General features: G+C 35.8%; 1 protein-coding gene across 4 annotated transcripts in view; it reads right to left on the reverse strand.

Annotated features, from left to right (window-relative positions):
- Positions 1 to 765: 765 nt before the first annotated feature.
- CDH10 (cadherin 10) overlaps positions 766 to 19,973 on the reverse strand; it is a 99,145-nt gene continuing 79,937 nt past the window's right edge. For 3 of the 4 annotated variants that reach the window (XM_049823977.1, XM_049823975.1, XM_049823978.1), the window contains exons 6-12: positions 18,475 to 18,662; positions 15,251 to 15,504; positions 11,856 to 11,992; positions 9,155 to 9,276; positions 4,874 to 4,982; positions 2,683 to 2,934; positions 766 to 1,827 (exon numbers count right to left, since the gene is read on the reverse strand). In XM_049823977.1, the coding sequence (XP_049679934.1) occupies positions 1,334 to 1,827; positions 2,683 to 2,934; positions 4,874 to 4,982; positions 9,155 to 9,276; positions 11,856 to 11,992; positions 15,251 to 15,504; positions 18,475 to 18,662 (1,556 nt within the window). In that variant the 3' untranslated portion in view covers positions 766 to 1,333. The remainder of the gene's footprint in view (positions 1,828 to 2,682; positions 2,935 to 4,873; positions 4,983 to 9,154; positions 9,277 to 11,855; positions 11,993 to 15,250; positions 15,505 to 18,474; positions 18,663 to 19,973) is intronic. The other variant, XM_049823979.1, reaches the window with a different exon arrangement.

Genomic DNA, 19,973 nt, shown 5'->3' on the forward strand with positions numbered 1-19,973 from the left:
AAAAAGAGACGTCTTAAAATGTCTTGGGATACCTAGCTTGTTTCATGATAGCTAAAGTATGATTTCTGTTACAGTTGGCTAGTTGCTTAGGTTTCTTTGTACTACGCTTTTCCAAGCTATCAGAAAACTCAGTAAATTGGGTGGGGGGAGCGCTAATTTTACTGACACTTTGTCAGCCTTCAGCCTGACAGCTTTAAAGCAGATTAGGTTACCCTCAGATGGTTGCAATACAACATGCAGTGGTTTGTCTTTAAATGATTTGTCTTCGGAAAAGGGTGGCGCTTAAAAATGATTGTTTAAAAATCTTTTTACGCTTCATTCATTGCAGTTACAGATCTCCTCTGATGATGCAATTACGATTCAAAATGGAGAACTATAGGACAAATAAACTCAATTTTTGAAACTAATTCTTTGTGTTTGGATGTATTGTGGCAGAATGTTTTTAGAATAAGGTAATTCAAGTTGAGACAAAATAGTAGTTCATCTTTCTAGAATAGAATATCATTAGTTCAGCTCAAAAATAAAACAAATTTCTCTTAAATGTGACATCTGTAGGAAGTAGCACTTCTGAGCAAACAAATAGGTCTATAACTTGATCCTCTCCCTGTGCGCACAAGGACTTCCGATTGGGTTAAATGCGTGGAATACTGCAGCATAGAAGTACTGGCGCTTGGCTGTGCTGTCACTGGAGAAATTTCATGTTCTCTCCAAGCCTGGAATTGATGGCCAGAACAGGCAGGCAAGCATCAACGTAGTTGTAAAACCTGGTTTATTTCTTAAAAATAAATACAAAAATATAAATATAAAACATTGGCAGATAGAATTTGATGAAATGAAGTTGCACAAACTTTTTTTTTTAAACCAGCTGCATGTTACACTTATTAACACCACATGTACATTTTGTTTTCATTTAATGTACAGAACAGGACATATTGGATTGTTTCTTCTTTGCCATCTTAAAAGCTGCACTTGCAAGGATAGGACATGTACCTAACAGAAGCGGCTTGTACATGAGGTTGCTTAAGGGATTATCACCCTGTTCAAATTTCTGAAGGTAAGGTATTGTTTATTTTACTTACTAAAATGGACAACACTGAATTTCCATAGCTTTGGCTCTTGGAAGGTGATTAAATAAAATGCTGTATATATTCCAAGTGGAATCCTACTAGAAAGAATGAATGACATTAATGGACAAATTAAACACAAATTTTAAAAGGAAACCATTGTGCTGAGTGGCAGGAAAATTTTCCTGAATGTTAAATACTGTTGAGTGCAGAAGGTGTCTGTAAAATTACTTCCGCTCAAAGGAAACAAAAATGTAGCCTACTGTAGGTTAAGAAGTGTCTTTGTCACTTTCTCCTCCACCGTACATTTCAGCTAGCTTATTAAACCGAGGGCCCCATTCTCGGAGGTAATCATAGTTTTGGTCTCCTTCGGTAGTACCCGACTCTAAGGAGCTCAAGGATTCCGCTATTGAATCATTTCCTTCATAGGCATAGGTTGCAAGTGAGTCATACGGCGGTGCAGAAGGATCAGTATCGTGCTCTTTTAGCCTTTGGTTAATGAAATCTCGGACATCTGTGTTATCTGGTGCTGAAGGAGTCCTCCGTGGTACAAATAACGTTTCAGGGATAATGTCTCGTCGAAGCTTCTTATCTTCGATAGCTGCAGGATTCCTCAGTGTGCCGATATCAAAGGCCTGGGTGTCTTCCTCTCCACCGCCTTCGTCATTGTAACTCACAATGTTGTCTCTGATGTCCTCTTTAGAGAGGATCAAAGGCTCCTTCTTCCGTTGCCTCTTCAGAGCAGCAAACAGCACCACTATAACTTAAAGAGAGAAACAAAGAATCTCTATTTATCAGTTTCTCAGTAGCAAATCCACCAGGTACAAGAGCTTTATTTCAGCTACATTTCAGCCATTCATTTCTGTCTGATAAATGGATAAACATCTCTAACTGTATTACAGTAGCACAGTAAGGTCTATATCAAAATGTGCTATTTTGCACACACATTGTGTGCTCTGCTGTACAGAACCGAGAGCTTGTCTACATGCTCCTTCTGTAACTTTAATGAGTTTTAAAATAGCCGGGTCTATTCTGATGATCTTTTCCCTTTTTTAAGCTCAAAGTGTAGTGTTAAAAACTGGTTTTGAGGTGAATTATAAGTCACTAGTGATATTCTGAAAACCACAAAATGGAGGCTTAACCAAAGTTATTTTTTTTTATTACAGCACAGAAACCTCTGGATAGACAGTGCTTTAATATAGTAAAAATACTATTTACCGGCATATTCTGTGTGAAATATATACTGCATGTTGATTTTAGGTAGTTATTTAAATAAAAAAGAGACATCCCCTCAAAAAAAATTTTAAATGAAAGACATGGAAGTGATTTTCCATTATACTATTCCTCCTCTCTTTTTTTGGACAACTTAACGAAAGAACAGAAATGAGCTTCTGGTTGCACACTTGACAGCTTTAACAGTGTGGGACTTGAATTCTTATTTACAATGTCCAACTCCCAGACAAATGGATTTTGCCTTTTTTTTTTTTCTTTTAAGTTGCAGTTGAATTCTTCTTGCAAAACCCATGATCATTAATTTTTACCGACCTGCATAGTTTTGTAAAATAAGCCAGGCTTGAAGCATTTGTTCATAGGGGGAAAGATGCATTTTTTTTCTTACCCAGCAGGATAATGATGCAGAGGAGGATGGCAACCAGCGCCCCGGTGCTGAGGCCGGCGGGGAGGAGCAAGGCCTCGGCGTTGCAGGACTGCATGTTCCCCCGGCTGTCGCAGGCACACACGCGAATGGTCAGCGTGCCGGTGCTGCTCTGGATCGGGTAGTCATTGTCTGATATCACCACTGGTAGAAGGTAAGTACTTATTTCATGTCGACTAAAGCCATTCCTTCTTGTCAAAATTCTGGCAGTGTTATCTAGATTGATTAAAATACACTGTTGTAGAGTGTATGAATATAAAATGTATCATTTATAGTACATGCAAACCATCATATTTTACATCACTGGTAGCATTTTGAAACTGTTCCTCATATCACAGTGGTATCTCTCTTTTTCTAATGACATTCCCATTTGATCAGAAAGCTATTTATTATTTTTTATGAACACCTGGCCTGCTCCTCTGTGCCTCTGCACCACCTTTGAGTGTGATTTGAAAAGAGGATTTCTCAAAGCTTAAAATGTTTTATAGATTAATGCATGCAGTGCATGACAGTTCCAGTTCAGGGCTGAAGCCCTGAAATGAAGTGGCCAACTGAGAAAAAATAACCTTCCACTTCACGCTGTTCAACAAGCACTCTGTTCTGAAAGATTCTTTCTACGGATCTTCTGTGACAACACCCACGGGAGTGCTATCTGTAAACTCAGTATGAGATTTTCCACACCAAAGCACTTTCAACATACTGTAGAACAAGGAATTATGTACCTTAGCACATGGAATAGATTTGGGGGGGGGGGGGGGGGGGGGGGGTAAAAATTGTCTTAGGAATTCAGAAAATATGAAAGACAGTAGGTATTCCTTCATAGTTTTGAGAAGTGAACTTACTAAACTGTATTTGTAGCAGACAAATCTTAGTTGTATGCAGCACACTTCAGCATCAAAAGCTGCTCACTGAGTGGCCAGAGTGAAGGTAAGGAAGAGAAGGAATGAATAACAGGGAGAGACTATTTCTTCTATTGTTAGCGACACAACACTAGAGTGTGAGCCAACGCTAGAGTTAGTAACATTTTAGTCCAAAAGAAAGGAAATACAGATAAGGCTCCATTAGAAGGAAAATTTAATTTTCATCATACTTGTGGATCTCTTGAGGTAAGTGCCAGCCAACTTCAGGCTGAATTAAAACAACCCATGTGCAAAAAGAAAGAAAATAATTACAGATAGAAAAGAAATAGCAAGGTCTATAACTCTATACACTCAGGACCTAGTCGCCAGAATATAATCTTTGTTTAAATTATTAAATTATATATTTTTTTCATAGTCTCCATTATGTGAAACACAAAGTTTTCCTTTATTGCATCCCTTCATAGGTTTGTGGTACTTGTATGCTATTTGTTTACACTCAACATCAAAAACTATGTTTCTGATGGATCTTTATATATCTCTGCTGCTGGGAATTTTGTAAGGAACACAAATTATTTGATTTGAATTCTTCACTTTCCCTACTCTTAGAATTTTTTCTGCTGTTGTTTGCAGCCTATTACTTCCTGAAATCTTCATCAGAAAAAGAGGATTATTCCCATTGCCTGTAACACTTTTGAAGGCTGAGAGCATGTTCCCTTTCATTTATTTCTTCTGCAATCTAGAGCCCTTTCAGTTAGTCATACTAACGATGAAGGCCAAAATGGGTGCTTAGTCCCCCTTCCTCAACAGAATCTTCTGAAAATTTTCTCTGATAAAGAAAGATTGACAAAGGATCAAAAGAAAAGCCAAAGTGGCTATGGGCTTAGAACTATTATTTTCATTAGTGGTCAGAAAGAAGCAAAACAGAAGACCAGGGGAATCAGAACTATGTGACAGAAGGCTAAAGTGAAAAATCTAAACTTGTCACCTGAAGCCATTTTTGAAACCTTTTTTCTTCAGTCAAGCATTTCATCTGGCTACTCAAACCAACACTTTTACTGATTTTCTTTATAATTTGTTTTATCACATTTTCACCATGCTAATTTTTGCCTCCATTACACAGATAAATATGTAGAAGCCCTAAACCACAAACACTCAGGTAAAATTATTATTCTTGCTAGTAGCAGCCTTAATGGCTTCTCTACATATTGAGAGATATCAAAAAGCAAATATATTTCAGGAATGTATGCCAGACAGCAAAGATAAAACTCCTTCCCTGGAATAGGCATGAATTTTACCTTCATTATCCTGAACAGTGAAGTTAGGGTTAACAGCAGCTAAACTGAAGAAAAACTTTTGTCCACCAAGAGGGTCATCTTTGTCTACTGCACTTATGGTTTGAATAAGCTGCAGGAAAAAAAGCAAGCAAACAAACAACAAAGAATCCAAATACACTTAGGTTTTTGATACAGCTGTCTGATTACTTTAAGAAGACTATAAGTGTTAAGACAACTTCATATTCAAACTATACACATATTGATTTACAGCTTAATCTGTAGAACGCATTAACTGAACAAACGTTAAAAAAGCATATCATATAAGTTTTTCCAACAAGAGCATCCATACATTTCATGTGGTGGTACACGTACATGTATAAAATGGCCAGCTTCTGCCTTAGTCTTCCTCTATTTCTTTTTTTTTTTCAATACATCTTTATGTATTTTTGTAACTACATATGGGACATAACTTGCCAGAAGTAGTTTTATCTGTAGCCTAGGTAATTTTTATTGTTCATCTCTGATCCATCATTTTAAATTCAAATCAATACCTAAGATAGGAATTCAGAGGATGTTTTATATTTTTATGATAAAAATAGTATTTCATTAAATAGATTTTTCTGATAAGGAAAAGTTAAAGTTTCAAATTAAATTTCAAAATAATAACATTTGTTTCTACAACAAGATATTTTCTATTTATTAGTATAGCAAAATACACCAATAACACTCCTGGGATTAAAAATGCCAGTTAGATTACATATGTATTTCAACTCTTGTAAAACACTGTAGCATACTCTACAGATGCACAACCTCAGAGTGGGATGAGAATCTGGTGTCACAATTCTCAGAGTAAGCTGCATCAGGTCAGTTTAATACTTGGATTGAGTGCTTTCTGCAATGCCTACAAAAAGTTTGGGTATTTTGGGGGGAAGTAATGGCAAGCCCTTTATCAACATTTGTTTATCTGTCAGGTAAATAACATGCGGCTTTTTTCATGGAAGTTTCTATGCCTAAGGGTGGCAAAATGTCATTTCCCCCAAAATAAAATTTTTGATGTATTTATTGCTGTATTTCAGAGTGTTTTTTTTAATACCATAGCAATAAAAACTGTACTTATGGCTGAATTTTTGTGCATGCATGCATGCATGAATGTTGAGTTATATTCTTAAGATTAACTTCCAAAAATAAGTTAATATTTAGCCTAGGTCATTTTTATTCTTCATTTGTGATCCATCATTTTAAATTGCAGTGTTTTTTCAAGCATGGAATTACATCTAATTTTTGACAGTACTCCTTCCCTGTGGCATACTTGTTAAACCCTGTTTGTTTTTCCTCTTCCAGTTCTTCCAAATACAGCCATTTCTCTTCATATCACAGCTTTTGTCAGGACTGATCATCTTGAACATCAACAATTGCAATGTACTCCTGTTTGCCTTAACAAATGCATGATTAACTCCCAACTTCTCTCCTGTCCATCCAGAATACAGCAACACATTTCTTCACGAGGCAAGGATTGGATTTCTTTTAATACAGCAGCTTGCTTGCTTTCTCAGCTGGAGTTTTGTTTTTCTTTAAATTTGTTTTCTCCCTCTTCTGACCATTACTATAGGGAAAACGAATATGTAGAAAAAATATACTCGGCTTCCATATAAAAACTCTCTAAAGTAGGACTGACTTCTGCTTTCTACACTGACTCCTATCTTTCACATCAGAGGATCTTTGGAGGCTGGCTGCTGAGCTGCCAGACATGTGGCAGCTGGGAGCTGCCAAAACCAGTGGGAATCCACGTGCCCAGATGCCCAACTCCTGGCTCTTCTCGCCTGAGGGTGAAGGACAGCTGAACTTCTTTGGGTACCGCGCTGCAGCAGTCCAAGCATTTTGCTCCTTTCTTCCCCCCAACTCCTGCTGAGTCAGCCTTGTATAGCTCACATGAATGCCTGTGTCCCCTTTATGCCATCACACCAGGATTGTCCTGGGTTTTAGGGGGCATAAAAGAGCAACATCCAGCAAAATGGCATTCTGCCAGAGGCACTGCTTGTTTGTACCTTCAGCTTTTTGGAACCGGGTATTCCCGTTGCTTGGAAGGTCATGGTATGATCTGACATCAGCAGTAATAGCAAGCAGGAAAACAGTCACAGGCCCTTTAAGTCACTCAGACTTCAAAAATCACATTTCCTAAAAAGCACTCTCCCTCTCTCTCTTGCTATGTATATGCATAGATGTGTATGTGTCTGTATATGTATATACACACACATCCATATATACTATATAGTGTGTGTGTCTATATAAGTAGGTGTATACATATGCATGTATATGTATTATATAAACTTCTATCTAAAGTAAGTAAATAGAAATTTTAAGGGAAAATAAAGAAACTGGAAAACTATCATATTCATTAAAATGTTTGTCAGTAGGAGATAGGAAATGTTGAAATGAATACCACAGAATTTGTGACTGATGAAGTACGATAATACTTTCAGTGATCTAACAAAGATTTAAATTTGATCATGGCTCAAACGTAATTATGAAAACCTGAAAGGAAAGAAAAATAGCACAAATGTACGAGGAATCAAACTTGGAGAACCATGTTCAGTGTGGATTGATTAGGTTCAATCTCTCAGGACAGACTGAAATCCAAAATAACAAGTCTTATTTATGATCTACTAGTAAACAAGAAGAATATAATTATATTCAAATAGATTATTCATGTTATCCTGCATTGCATTTTTTTTCTCTTCATGTGAATTGTTTTCTTTAAACAATCATTTGCAACTAACTTTTTTTTTAAAAAAAGTTATTATATTTACAGCCCTTTTAGTAAACTTGGCACTTTTTTTCTGATAAATGAGACACTACTGAGCTCTATAACAATTTAAATAAACATTTATGGATATGTACACTTATTTAGCTTCTCATTTATTAGTCATAAATGATTAGTGTGGGATTTTTTCAACTTTTTAACTGGCAGCCTTTTCTGAATGTAAAAAGAAAAAGAGTAATGCAGAAATAACTTTTATATTTACTTTCAAATTATACTGACCTCAATATTCTAGATAGCTCAGAAAAAAAGAGTTCCTCAAAATATGTTTACATGAAAATATAACTGCTCTAGTAAGTGTTTTCTCTATGCTCTATAGTTAGTAACCTGGACAAAACAGATTCTAAAATCTCAAATGAGTAAGATTTGTGGATTAATGCATTTAGATCTTTCCCCCCCCCAGGATTTTTTTTTTTGTGAAACTGGAAGAGGAAAGTTCAGAGCTCTACTTTTCCAATTCTTAATCCATGTCTCATATTGAAAATGATTAAAATATTATTTTAGCGTTTATAGAAGACACTGCAACTGTCAAAAAATTCTAGATGCTTAGCCAGTGATTTTTATTTATCTAACAGCTTGAATTCTCTTATAACTCTCCTAGCAGACTTGCTCAGTACCTTTAGGTATTTTGTGTGTTATAAATTTGGGCCTTAAATCCTCTGTTCTAATTCCAGCTGATGTTACTTTAGAAAGAATAGCAACCTGAATGTGAAACTTGTAATACAACCTGAATGCCATACCTGTAGGACTCAAGCAGTTAAGACAAGCTGGCACTTCTCCCACGTTCTATTCAAAGGTGCTAAATTGATTGCACTGAGGTACTACCGCTACCATTTTAAAGGATTTATTATTGGCTGACTGTGCTCTGGGACATGCTGTGCTGTAATAGGAAAACAGTTTTTCAACAGTTCTAATGAGCAGCTGCCTATTATGAACTAGATATTAAGTAGTGCAGTTGTTTCACTTAAATTAAAGTATAGATTCTGTAGCCTCTAAGAGGCAAAACACAAAAGTTTGGTGCGAAAATAAATGATAAATCTAACAATCGCCAAAAAAAAAAAAAAAAAAGAAAAGGTGTGACATGTAAATGTCTGTAATCACCATCAGCATGGACTGACAAATATATGAACTTTGCTGTTTGAGAGTTATTGAAAATATAGATCAAACTTTTTAGTAGTTACATATAACATTTTACTTTGTGAATATAACAGCAAAACTCATTATGACCATGTCTCTTGGACATATCTAGCCAGGATTTAACAGTAGTACAGGGTTAGGTAAAGAAAAGTGGTAATTCACACATTGAAGCTGTTGTAATATATTGATATTTCACTCTAAGCCTCACCTACAGAGCTACTTTGCTTTCGTTTTTAACATTTCAAAAGCTATTTTGGACATGATTTCTCCCAAGCAACAGGCAAGAATGATCTACAGTTGAGTGCTGTAGCAAAACTGGATAGTGGAAGTGTTTGTCAAAGGCATACCTGTCCAGCTCTTGCATTTTCACAGACAAACGTGTCGTAGAATACAGCAAACTGTGGGGCATTGTCATTAACATCCAAAATTCTTACGTAGACAGGAACACGAGTAGTATCTTTGGGGTTGTCTGACAGGAGAAAAGAGAAGAAGAATGAGTTTAGTTTCCTACTAAAAGTTTTCTGTTTTCTTCCAAATTTCATGAGCAATAGACATGCAAGATTAGGTCTGAAACTGGTCAAAATTTAGCATACAAACTGATACCGGGTAAAAATCAGGCCCTCTGAAAAATAAGATGTTTTGCTTAGGGTAAATAAATTAACGTATTGTTATCTAGTGAGCAATTAAGATTTTACATGAAAATAGGGACTGCAACTGTTAATAATCTATGGAAATACAGTATATGAAAAGTATGCCCACTACTATAATGACAAATTTGATTATTTGGTGGGCTCAAGAGTATTGTTCTGCTGTAACGTTTTGATTTTTAACTTTAAAATTCTTTGTGATCTGTTTCGTTAAACACAGAAAAGACATTACTGACTTTGTGCATACATATTTTGAAAATTTTTCAAGCCTGACTTTCCTCTCTTGTGCCTGAATAAGTAGGGAGAAATTCCAACAAAGCCAATGAAAGTATCCCCCCCCAAAAATCTGGTAAAGAATTGATTAGAATCAAAGGGTTTTTGTTTAAATTGCCTTAAAAAATATGAAGGTAGATCTTCAGACCTTAGGTTGAGAAACAAGAATAGTAACCACCCCTTGCCAAATGCCAAAATCCTAGTATCATTTAGAGTACCCTCTCATTAGTATAGGTTAGTTCAGGAATACAAGATATCCTGTTCTCACTTGCTGATCTAGTTGCCATACTAAGAATCTGAAATAATGCCTGAGAGTAAAAAAGTGCAGACATTTCTTGGAATTCTTCTAGGTGGTAGCTAAATACTGTATGATTTTGCAATTTTAATGAAATGGAATAAGTGAAAATAAAGATGATTCAAAATTACTGATTTTTTTTTCCTTTTAAGCTGCTTCAAATAAAATAGTAAACATTTAGGAGTAGCTGGCATTAAGTTCACTTGTTATTAATAACACCTTTGCTAAGGAGTATGATGTGGATCTTTTTGACATCCTGAATTCTTTACAATGGCAGGCTTAGGGCACTGTTTTTCAAAGCCTTTTGCGTTTTTGTACTAACTTTCCAAATATGTTCTATTCTTAACACTGCACTGCATGGGGTTGCCGTGACTGAAGTGCAGGACCCAGCACTTGGCCTTGTTGAACTTCATACAATTGGCCTCAGCCCATCGACCCAGCCTGTCCAGATCTCTTTGTAGAGCCTCCCTACCCTCAAGCAGATGGACCCTGCATCCCAACTTGGTGTCATCTGCAAATTTGCTGAGGGTGCACTCAATCCCCTCGTTCAAATCATTGATAAGGATATTAAACAGAACGGGGCCCAGCACCGAGCTCTGGGGAACACCACTTGTGACCCGCCGCCAACTGGATTTCACCCCATTCACCACAACCCTCTGGGCTCGGCCATCCAGCCAGTTTTTCACCCAGCGAAGAATACACTTGTCCAAGCCATAAGATTCACAGGTTATAATATTTTAAAAGATTTAAAGACCTAAATCTCCCCCTTCACTTCTTTCTCCCAAACTGAAGTACCTCTTTGGAGAATGCTAGCTACTCCAGCTAGGTCCAGAATGTAAATTTGCTCAAAGTATCCTGACAAGGAAAAAAGTTTAGCACTTTGATATAAACACACAAGGATACTAAGTTTTTTTGTTATATAAATACTTCTGAAAAGTATTCTTAAAATATTGGACAGCACTTTGAAGGACTGGAAGTTCAGGACTATGCATCACAAGTGGAAAAAAAAAAGTGTTTTTTTTTTTTTTTTAAAAAGTATAGCTACTGGGTATGCTCAATACAACCAGCCTATTATTTTGGACTACAGGAATAGGGACAGGGCAGCTAAAAGTGGTTAATTGGCTAGACATGACGTTTCATTTAGTTTTCTGCAGTGTAGTTCTTGCCAGCCATGTTTCACTGCTGATCAGCACTTTTAGGTTTTTTTTGACTGATATAGAATTAACCATGAAAAAACAGTGTCTTTGAAAGCAAGTGATCCTCACTAGCTGATTTCAAAGATCAGACCTTTGCCCCTTAGAAAATTTTCTGTCAGGTGATTAGAGTTAATCTCAGTAATGTAGCAGGTTTAGGAGGATCTTGGCTTTCCTCTTTGTACTTTTAGCATGAAAATATCTAGAGACCTGTTTTAAATAGTCCAAGAAATGCTACAGCTTAGGGATGAAATCGAACCTAACTTGTAAGATGTACTGATTCCAAGAGCTGTAGGTATAGATACCATAGGAAGAGATACCATCCTGAACTCTGCTACTTTAACAGCAAAATCATGTCATTGTCCCCAAAGAAAAGGAAGAAAACAGAATTACTGCAGTGCTGTTATTTAATTGGGTAACATTTCAGAAGTAACTTGGACATTAAAGGTCAGTGGTGGAAGTAGGTGAGGAGAAAAGCAATGAGGAGACAGCTGCTGTTAGCTACCCCCAATTTACTTTCCCAGAATATCTAATAGAAAGGGGCAGGGCGAAGGAAAGGAGTTTTTTTCTCATGAAGTCACAGCTGTAACTTTGCAGGCTAAGGAAAACTGAAAGGAAAAAAGAGACCAAATTGGCTTACTGATCTCAGCTGCTATAACGCTAAGATTGTGCCATTGTGATATCTCACGGTCAAGTGGCTTAGAAGTATAGATGGACCCATTTCCAGAATGGATGTTAAATATCCTGTCAAGGTCAGTGTGACGATCCAGAGAAAACCTAAATATGATAAAGAAAGAAAAAGTATTGTCAAAATGACAGAAAATGGAAGAAAGCATGTTTCACAAGTCAATATAGTTTTTAGGTTCTATATGTTACATTACAAAGGTTAGTTTTGAGAAGACATACATTTAGTTTCTATAAACACTTATGAAAATTCTCAAGGTTACTTCCATAGAATGAGGAATAGAAATTACAAAATTTTCATAAATATGCTACAATAGTATAGTATTTGACCATCTGAGCTTTTATAGACATATATGAGAACCATAAAAAAAAGTCAGAATTTCAATATAATAATTAAAGAATTGTTTTAATCCTGAAAGGAATATTGTCTTTGATGTACTGTTCCTTCAGATTGAGATTGACAGCTAATTTATGAGCTTTTCAAAAGTATTTTTATAAACTCAGCTTCTACACTTTAGGATATGTTAATTTATTAGAGAGCAAGTTAAAAAAACCTCTATAAAAGTAAGTTCATGTACCAAACTTTCACTTTCATGAATATACTGATGTTAAAGGACTTTCTATGTTGCTCTAGTTGCTGTACTTCTGCAGGCAAAACTTCTAACACAATATGGCAGAATTTCAAACTAGAATCAGAAAATTGCGCTTTCCTCCATTTTTTTTCTAATATTTAACACTGCTCTCAAAGTTAGGATCGAACCTTTGGTGTAGAACTGAATGTAGGATTTTGTGAAGTACAGAACATTTACTGAACTACCTGGCAGAATTGGGCCAAATTAAAAAAAGTCTGCTAGTACACATGTACAGTGCAATGGAGACAAGTGTTCATGTTTCTATGAACTTTTACGAGAGATCTAAACAATTCATCATGTGTATCTGTTTTTACTTACAGTACTTAACTAAACTGAGCCAATGAAAAAATGCTGTAATATGAAAATAATCTCTATAACATTTTTGTGGGGTTTGTTTGCTCACTCCACCACACACAGTAACATAAATATGTAAAACAGTCAAACAAACATCACCCAAACGAACAAGCTGACACCAAAATGAATAAAAAAATAAAACAAAAGAATATTAGAACAGCTAAAAAAGACTTCTGAAAGTGCAGGGAAAATTTGCTCGAATTATTTTTTTTACTACTAGCTGACTATAATAACTGTTAGTTAGAATTAAACAAAACCCTGTTATTTTTCACAGAAATTATATTGAAGACTATTTGGCTTCTATGATAAGCATTTGATTTTACTTCATCCATGGAAAGAGTTTTAATGTCGAAAAATTATTTTGACAGCACTAGCTAACAGTTTTTCAATAGGCAATAATCACTTCTCTAGCTAACAAGATCCATTCCACATGGTTTCATTAAAAATTCTATATCATTTGATAATAACTATGAGATAAGCACATACTTTTATCCATCATATTACTTCTAATGGCCTGAAAATGCTACCAAAATTATTATTTTCAGAAAATACCTCTATATTCTTTGAACAGAAATAGAAATTAGTGCAACAGGAAGCTACTGGCACTCAATTTGTAGGAAGCCTAACTTATATAGAATTTTAATAAACAGAAACTAATATTTTGAAATAAACAGCTAACAGAAAAAAAATTTAAAAACTGAATAAAATCTACAACCTGAATCTGTAATATTTTTTTATAGCAGTGTTAAAATATTATACAAACTGCCCTAATTTCAAAATATGACAACTTTCAAGATACTTTAGTTTAAATGTTAGCTGTTCACTTCTGGGGTAAAGACATAGTACTTTGTATTTAATATGGATATTGTAAGAAGTAGAAGCTTGTAAAAATTTATCCTAGGTAATTATTGTTTGAATGAATATACAAGGTTGCTTTGGAAGTTGAGGAACAGAGCAAATACTAAAAAGAATTTGATCTACGCTATGCAAATTGTTTTAAAGTTCTTGACTTCAACTAAATAGCATTAAATGAAAGCTAAAAGAAATGACTGTACTATGAAGAGCATTATGAAAAGCATTATCACATATATCTTCGATGTTTTTCTTCAAGCAAACTAAATCTATGTTCAAAGGTCCCTTTCAATTTTTTAGACATTTCTTTGCCCTTATTAATATTGGTTTGCTCCACCTGCCTCTTCTAAATCATTTTCTATGGAGAATGATAGAAACATTAACGGGACATAGAAAAATTATATAAAATAATCTTTAGGTTGCTACTTCGTGTGAATAATAGCAGTGAAGGAAATAGCTGCCACAGTTCTTCTATTCATCAAGTTGTGTCAGAAACAAAATGAGCCAAAGCACCAAGTTTGTTCTTCTTCCAGTCACTATTAAGAAAACATAACTACTAAAATCATCAGTTGTCTCATGCAATTAGAGTGGATGAAGACGCAATGCTAAGTTATTTATATATACTGAAATTTTAGAGGCTTGGTGTTATCTCCTATCTTTTCCATACACACGAATCACCACAGGAGAAAATTAGATTCAGTCTCATTTCCTAATCCAGTTTTACCACCTGGGTCTCATTAAGAAATGTGTGGCAACTGACTTCAAAGTCAGTCAATTAGGTTCTTTTGCCAGAATGTAATTTTTCTACTTTGGTATTTCAGACAACACACATCCAACTTGGACAGCATTGTCTTACCTCTTTCTTAAAGCTTATGCATTATAGAAAAACAAACAAACAAACCCACACTAAAATATTGTTTACTACATTCAGCTAGATGTGATGTAGCATGTATCATCTAGTCGTATACACAGAAAAGATTTTTAACGATATTAATCTTCAATGTCTAATTTCTTGGGGTATTTGAGCACACACAAAGATAATTTTATTCTGTATAACAATCACTCTGCAAGCCTACAAAGCAGGAGGCACCAACCAGAGCAGGGGATATCAGCCCTGCGTGCATTCCAGGACTGACCAGAGGAAGCGTTAAAAAGCTCTGTACCCTTCCTGGGCCACAGACTGGTTTGGCACTTTTTCACAGTGTGAAGCAAGTAGTCCTGAAGAGCCTACTTGAAATCAATGTGTAATTTTAGAAGTTCTCTGAGATTTGAAGTACTACAAAATATTTTCTGTGTCTCTTGTGTGCAATTGAATGGCTGTTCCCTGAGGTGTTTGGAGGCTTACGGATAGCATCATTCTCAATTCTCTCTATCTCTGGGACACTAATAAAAAAACAGAAAAAAATATTAGCATCTTCTTCCTGTGTACAATGTGTAGTGAAAATTCATGTTGTATTTCTATGTCTCTTAATTTCTTTAGTAAATTATGTGTTTACAGAGACTGTAGTATTACCTTATTGGACTTGAGGCTGAATCAGGATCCCGGGCCATTACCGTTCCTATTATTGTCCCCAACTCAATATCTTCATGCACCTCAAAAAGGTAAGAAGATCTGCTGAAGATGGGAGGTTCATCTACATCTTCTACGGAGATTTTCACAATAGTTGTATCTTTGAAAGGCCCAAGGTAATAGAAGCGTGGATCCACATGGGTATTCTCAGCTTCTACTTTCAAGGTATAAAGTCGTCTTGTCTCATAGTCCAGTGGCTAAAAATGAAGATGATGATAAAGTTTATTAAATTACATTACATATTGACAGATGTTGACCTATATACATAATGGAAACTGAAGAGGACTCAAGCCTTGTCAGATCCTGCCATGGGTTGGGGGAACCCCAATACAGTTCAAATTTTGCACACCATAGGCATCACTCTCTTTAGTAAGAAATTTCCATTGTTTTTAGAGGAAGTTTCTCTTCCTAAATATTATACAAATTATCATAGCACAAACGACAAAAAGATTTTCAGTGCATATTTACCAATTATTTAGTGAATTTTGCAGCTGTTTCACAAGAATATGGATTTGAAACAATCATATAAGCATTTAAAATACTTGAAATACAAACTTGAAATACTGACATTTCAGAAAAAGGTACTTTCTACTAGTATTTCTCAGGAAATACTATAAACTCTTGGATACTCAAAATGGCCTAAATACCCTTATTGTCAGAAAAATGTAGCTGGCCTTAAATATCAGGAATGTTTTAGGGTTTTTTTAAGGATGGGGTGTGTGTCAAAGTTCTCTATATCTAGAGAAACAGTAAGAGCTTAATCTTGTTTCTTTTCATTTAATTTAATAAATCCAACATCAGAGTGTTTTTTTTTTACAAAATAGATTTGACATTTTTGTCAGCAGTTCCTTTTTAAAATGGAAGGAGGAAAGTTTCAGGGTTATAATTAGAAACCATTTTGGATAGAAAAGAACCTCTATTCCTTCAAATTTTTCTGTCATAGATGAAAAGTGTTAGCTAATTAATGTTACGGAGGAAATGAGCAAGCTGAGAATTTACCTTTTGACACAAAGACGACTTCATTAACTCCCACAAAATCTCAGGGAGATATCAAACTGGTGGTTTTCATTCATCAAAATAGGTGGTAGAAGAGTTGTTCTTTCTGCCTAACTGTTTTTAAATACAAATTAATGTTCATGAAAGATGCCAGAGTGGCAGCCTAGAAATTTAAATATTTTATTTAAGAGCAGAAAGATGCAGTTCAGTAAAAGAATGAGTTTCCCCACTGTTCCAAACTTGTTTTTAAAAAGTAGTTAGAGCAGAAGGGAGAATATCTACAAGTAAAATTGAGAAATGCAACACAGTGCTGCTATTTAAGCTAGATCTGAGACTATTGGTATGTCTATATAGTGCAGCACGCTGCTGTTAAGGGATGCTGGCTTCAAGCCTAGAAGCAAAGAAGCCATGCTAGTCCTGCTTTATTCTAATTAGCTGGCTTAATTTGCCAGAAGGTGCACCACGCAGATGTAGTTAACTTGCTATTAGGACATTCACATCCAGTTTGGACATCTCTTCAGGCTGTACTGCAAAACCTGGATATAAAATGTGTGGATTATACAGGTATTCCAACATATCACCAGTAATGAACAAAACTGTCACCCAAATATATGAAATTGTGGCAAAGCAATTATTTTGTCTGTGAGAACTTGTATAGAAAAAAACTTGTATAGACTAAGTTCTCTTGCAGCAGGTATTAAATTCGGACTTAGTAACTTAAGGGCTCAGTAAAGGAACACCAGCTATTTGTAGTTACTCACCATTGAAAACAGAAATGACAATCAACATGGCTAAATAATAAAAAAATAAAGACTATTTTCATAAATGAACAAACTGAGCACATCTTCCTCCTTGCTAGTTAATGCTGTTGTCTGTGCTATCCGAATAAGCTACTTATCAATATAAGAAAGCATCCTGAAAATTGCAAAATGTGTGAGATTGCTAATGACTGTCGTGGTTTAACCCCAGCCAGCAACTAAACACCACCCAGCCGCTCACTCACACTGAAACCAAGACAATGACAAAATATGAAGATCTTGTTCATTAGTGGTTATTGGTGACATTTTGGAGCTGCTGTGTTGTAACTTATAATTTTTTTTTATGCTTGATCCAGTTATTAGACTGTTTTTTCAAGACTGTATTGACTTAATGTAATAGCAGACTGTGAAAAACATGAAGCAAGCAAGGTAGGAGCATCTCAAGAGAAGCCATTGCAAACTTCTAGGAAAAGAATAAATAACAGGCCCCAAACTTTGTATTTTCATTCCTTCCCAGCTAAACTACAATGTTGACTATGAACATAGAACATAGAGATTAAAAAGGAACACACTCTGATCTTTGCAGAACTTACCTGTTCCTTGTTTTCCATTGTCAAGAGATGTGGAGATATATTTTAGAGTAGTGTTCAATTTGTTATTCTGTGCTTAAGGAGATTTGTTTTAAAAGCTAATATAAACACTGCTTTATGTTAGAAATGGTGCCTGAACTCTTTAGAAACACATCTGAAAATGCCAAAGAAGAGGACTGAGGGACTTCTGGAAGGAAAATTGTTCAGGAGCAGCACAATGGCATTTCTAAGTGTGAAACCTTACACTTCTGAAAGGGCTCTGACATGCAAGACAGAAGGCAGAACTAAAGCGAGCTCTGAAACAGGGACACCATCATTATTTTCTGCTCATGTGTTCACCAGCTGACGTGCTGGGAACAGGAACAAAACAGTATAGCTTGTGACTCTGCTTCCATGAGTGTGTTTGTGTTCTGGCATACACTGGTCACCTAAGTTGGTGAGGGTCTCCTAGATAATGAAAACCTATGTCTCTCAGTAGCGAGTGAACTGTATATTGCTTGCTGAAGAAAATGTTCCATGAATACTAAAGAAGTCTGTATTTGAAGTCACAGAGACAGTACTAACACATTGGGGATGGTCCATTTTTTACATACTTTGCTCACAAAAGTGCTTTAAACCTGTGCTGCATCTCAGATATTGTTACCGCCTATTATTTCCAGTTCATCTTAAAAGGAAATAGTACTGTTCAGTCACTGATGGGGAATGCTAGCAAGTGTTAAGCAGTTACAATATGTCATCACATGATCTAAGCACTTTTTTCCAATGAACATTTATGGCATAACATCGACACCAAAATCATTTAGTGAATGTGGTTAATAGACACCTTTCGCACAGTTATGATGCCTTCCTGTGTGTCCTTCTGTGTCACAATATCAAACATATCTGTCCCATCGCCATCTATAATTCTGTACTCTACTTCTGCATTTTTTCCAGTGTCTGCATCTGTGGCTTTGACACTGCCAATGGCTGTCCCAACTGGGGAGGACTCGGGAATGCGGAGGTGGATGGTACCTGTCAAAGAGACAAAGAGCCACTCAGGAGCCTCATAAACCATTACACATGCATTAAGTAACATTGTGTCACATGATAGCTGATTACCTATTATTGTGTATCTTTTATTCTAGAGAACTTGCCATTTAATAATGGGAGGATGGGCAAAACATGAGACAGAGAACTATGCAGGTGAAAACTTTAGGTAGACGATCAAAACCAAAATTGTAGAAAAACAAAATCACCGAAAAACAAAATCATAGGACAATAGGTTTGAAAAGGACCTCTATTCTCCTATCTCAAAGAAGAATCAACTATGTCTGTACTTTTCTTGTCTATGTCATTCCTGAAACATCAACTGGAAAGACTGCTCTGCCTTCTTTTCAGGCTTTACTCTGCTTTTTTCCTTTTAATATCTAAGGTGAATCTTTTGGGATACATTTTACATCTAGTTTAATATGGAAGCAATACAAAGAACAGAACCCCCTGACTTCGCTGGCCAATTCTAAGCAATTTCAGCTTTCAAAATTAATAGACAGACACAATATTGAAAATTGAATGACATCTTAATGCAGGGATAGGTTTTTGAAGATCCACAAGCAGAAGGTGTACGTATACTTGTTAAAGCTGTTAATTCATACTTAAATAAGGTTTATGAACATTGCAATTTTGGTTTTGCACTACTTTCTCTAGCTCAGTTGTATCCCTTTATTGTGGTGTCATACAGCTCATAAAAAACCATAGGAATAAAACTGCTGACATTCAGACATGCTACAATAAATCAAAATAAATATCTTACCATACATTTTAGTATTCTATGTCCTAGCCTTACTGTGAAAACTGTAAATAAGTGTTGAGATCTCTGGTCCCATCTGTCAGAACATACAGTAGGAAAACATGTGGGACACATAACGCACATGAAGAATTCTCAGAAGATTTTAAAATGAAGGCAGATACAACTGTCATTCCAAAGATGAAAGTTAAGTCATCAAAGCTCTACTGAAGAACATTTTCTTCTCTGGCCTTAGTTAAGTGTTCCAAGATTTGCCATTTTGCCTAGAGATTTCCTAAGGTAAGTAAAATGAGTTAGAAAGATAGTTCAGTTAACAGTAATAAAAAAGTGGAGGTGGTAAAGGCCAGCAACCACAACAGGAAAAAGTTGAACAGGCTACCCTAAAGGCAGCACATATATACCTCATTACAAATAAGAAGTACAGAAAAGTCCATAAAGAGAGTTTTATTAGTTTTGTGCCATCAGGAAGAATCGTGGGGAGAGAGCAGTGGCAAGGCAGTACAGGAAGGCCACTGCCAACATGATCTTATCATACCTTT

This window comes from Accipiter gentilis, chromosome 20, assembly GCF_929443795.1.
Source record: "Accipiter gentilis chromosome 20, bAccGen1.1, whole genome shotgun sequence".
Taxonomy (NCBI): Eukaryota; Metazoa; Chordata; class Aves; order Accipitriformes; family Accipitridae; genus Astur; species Astur gentilis.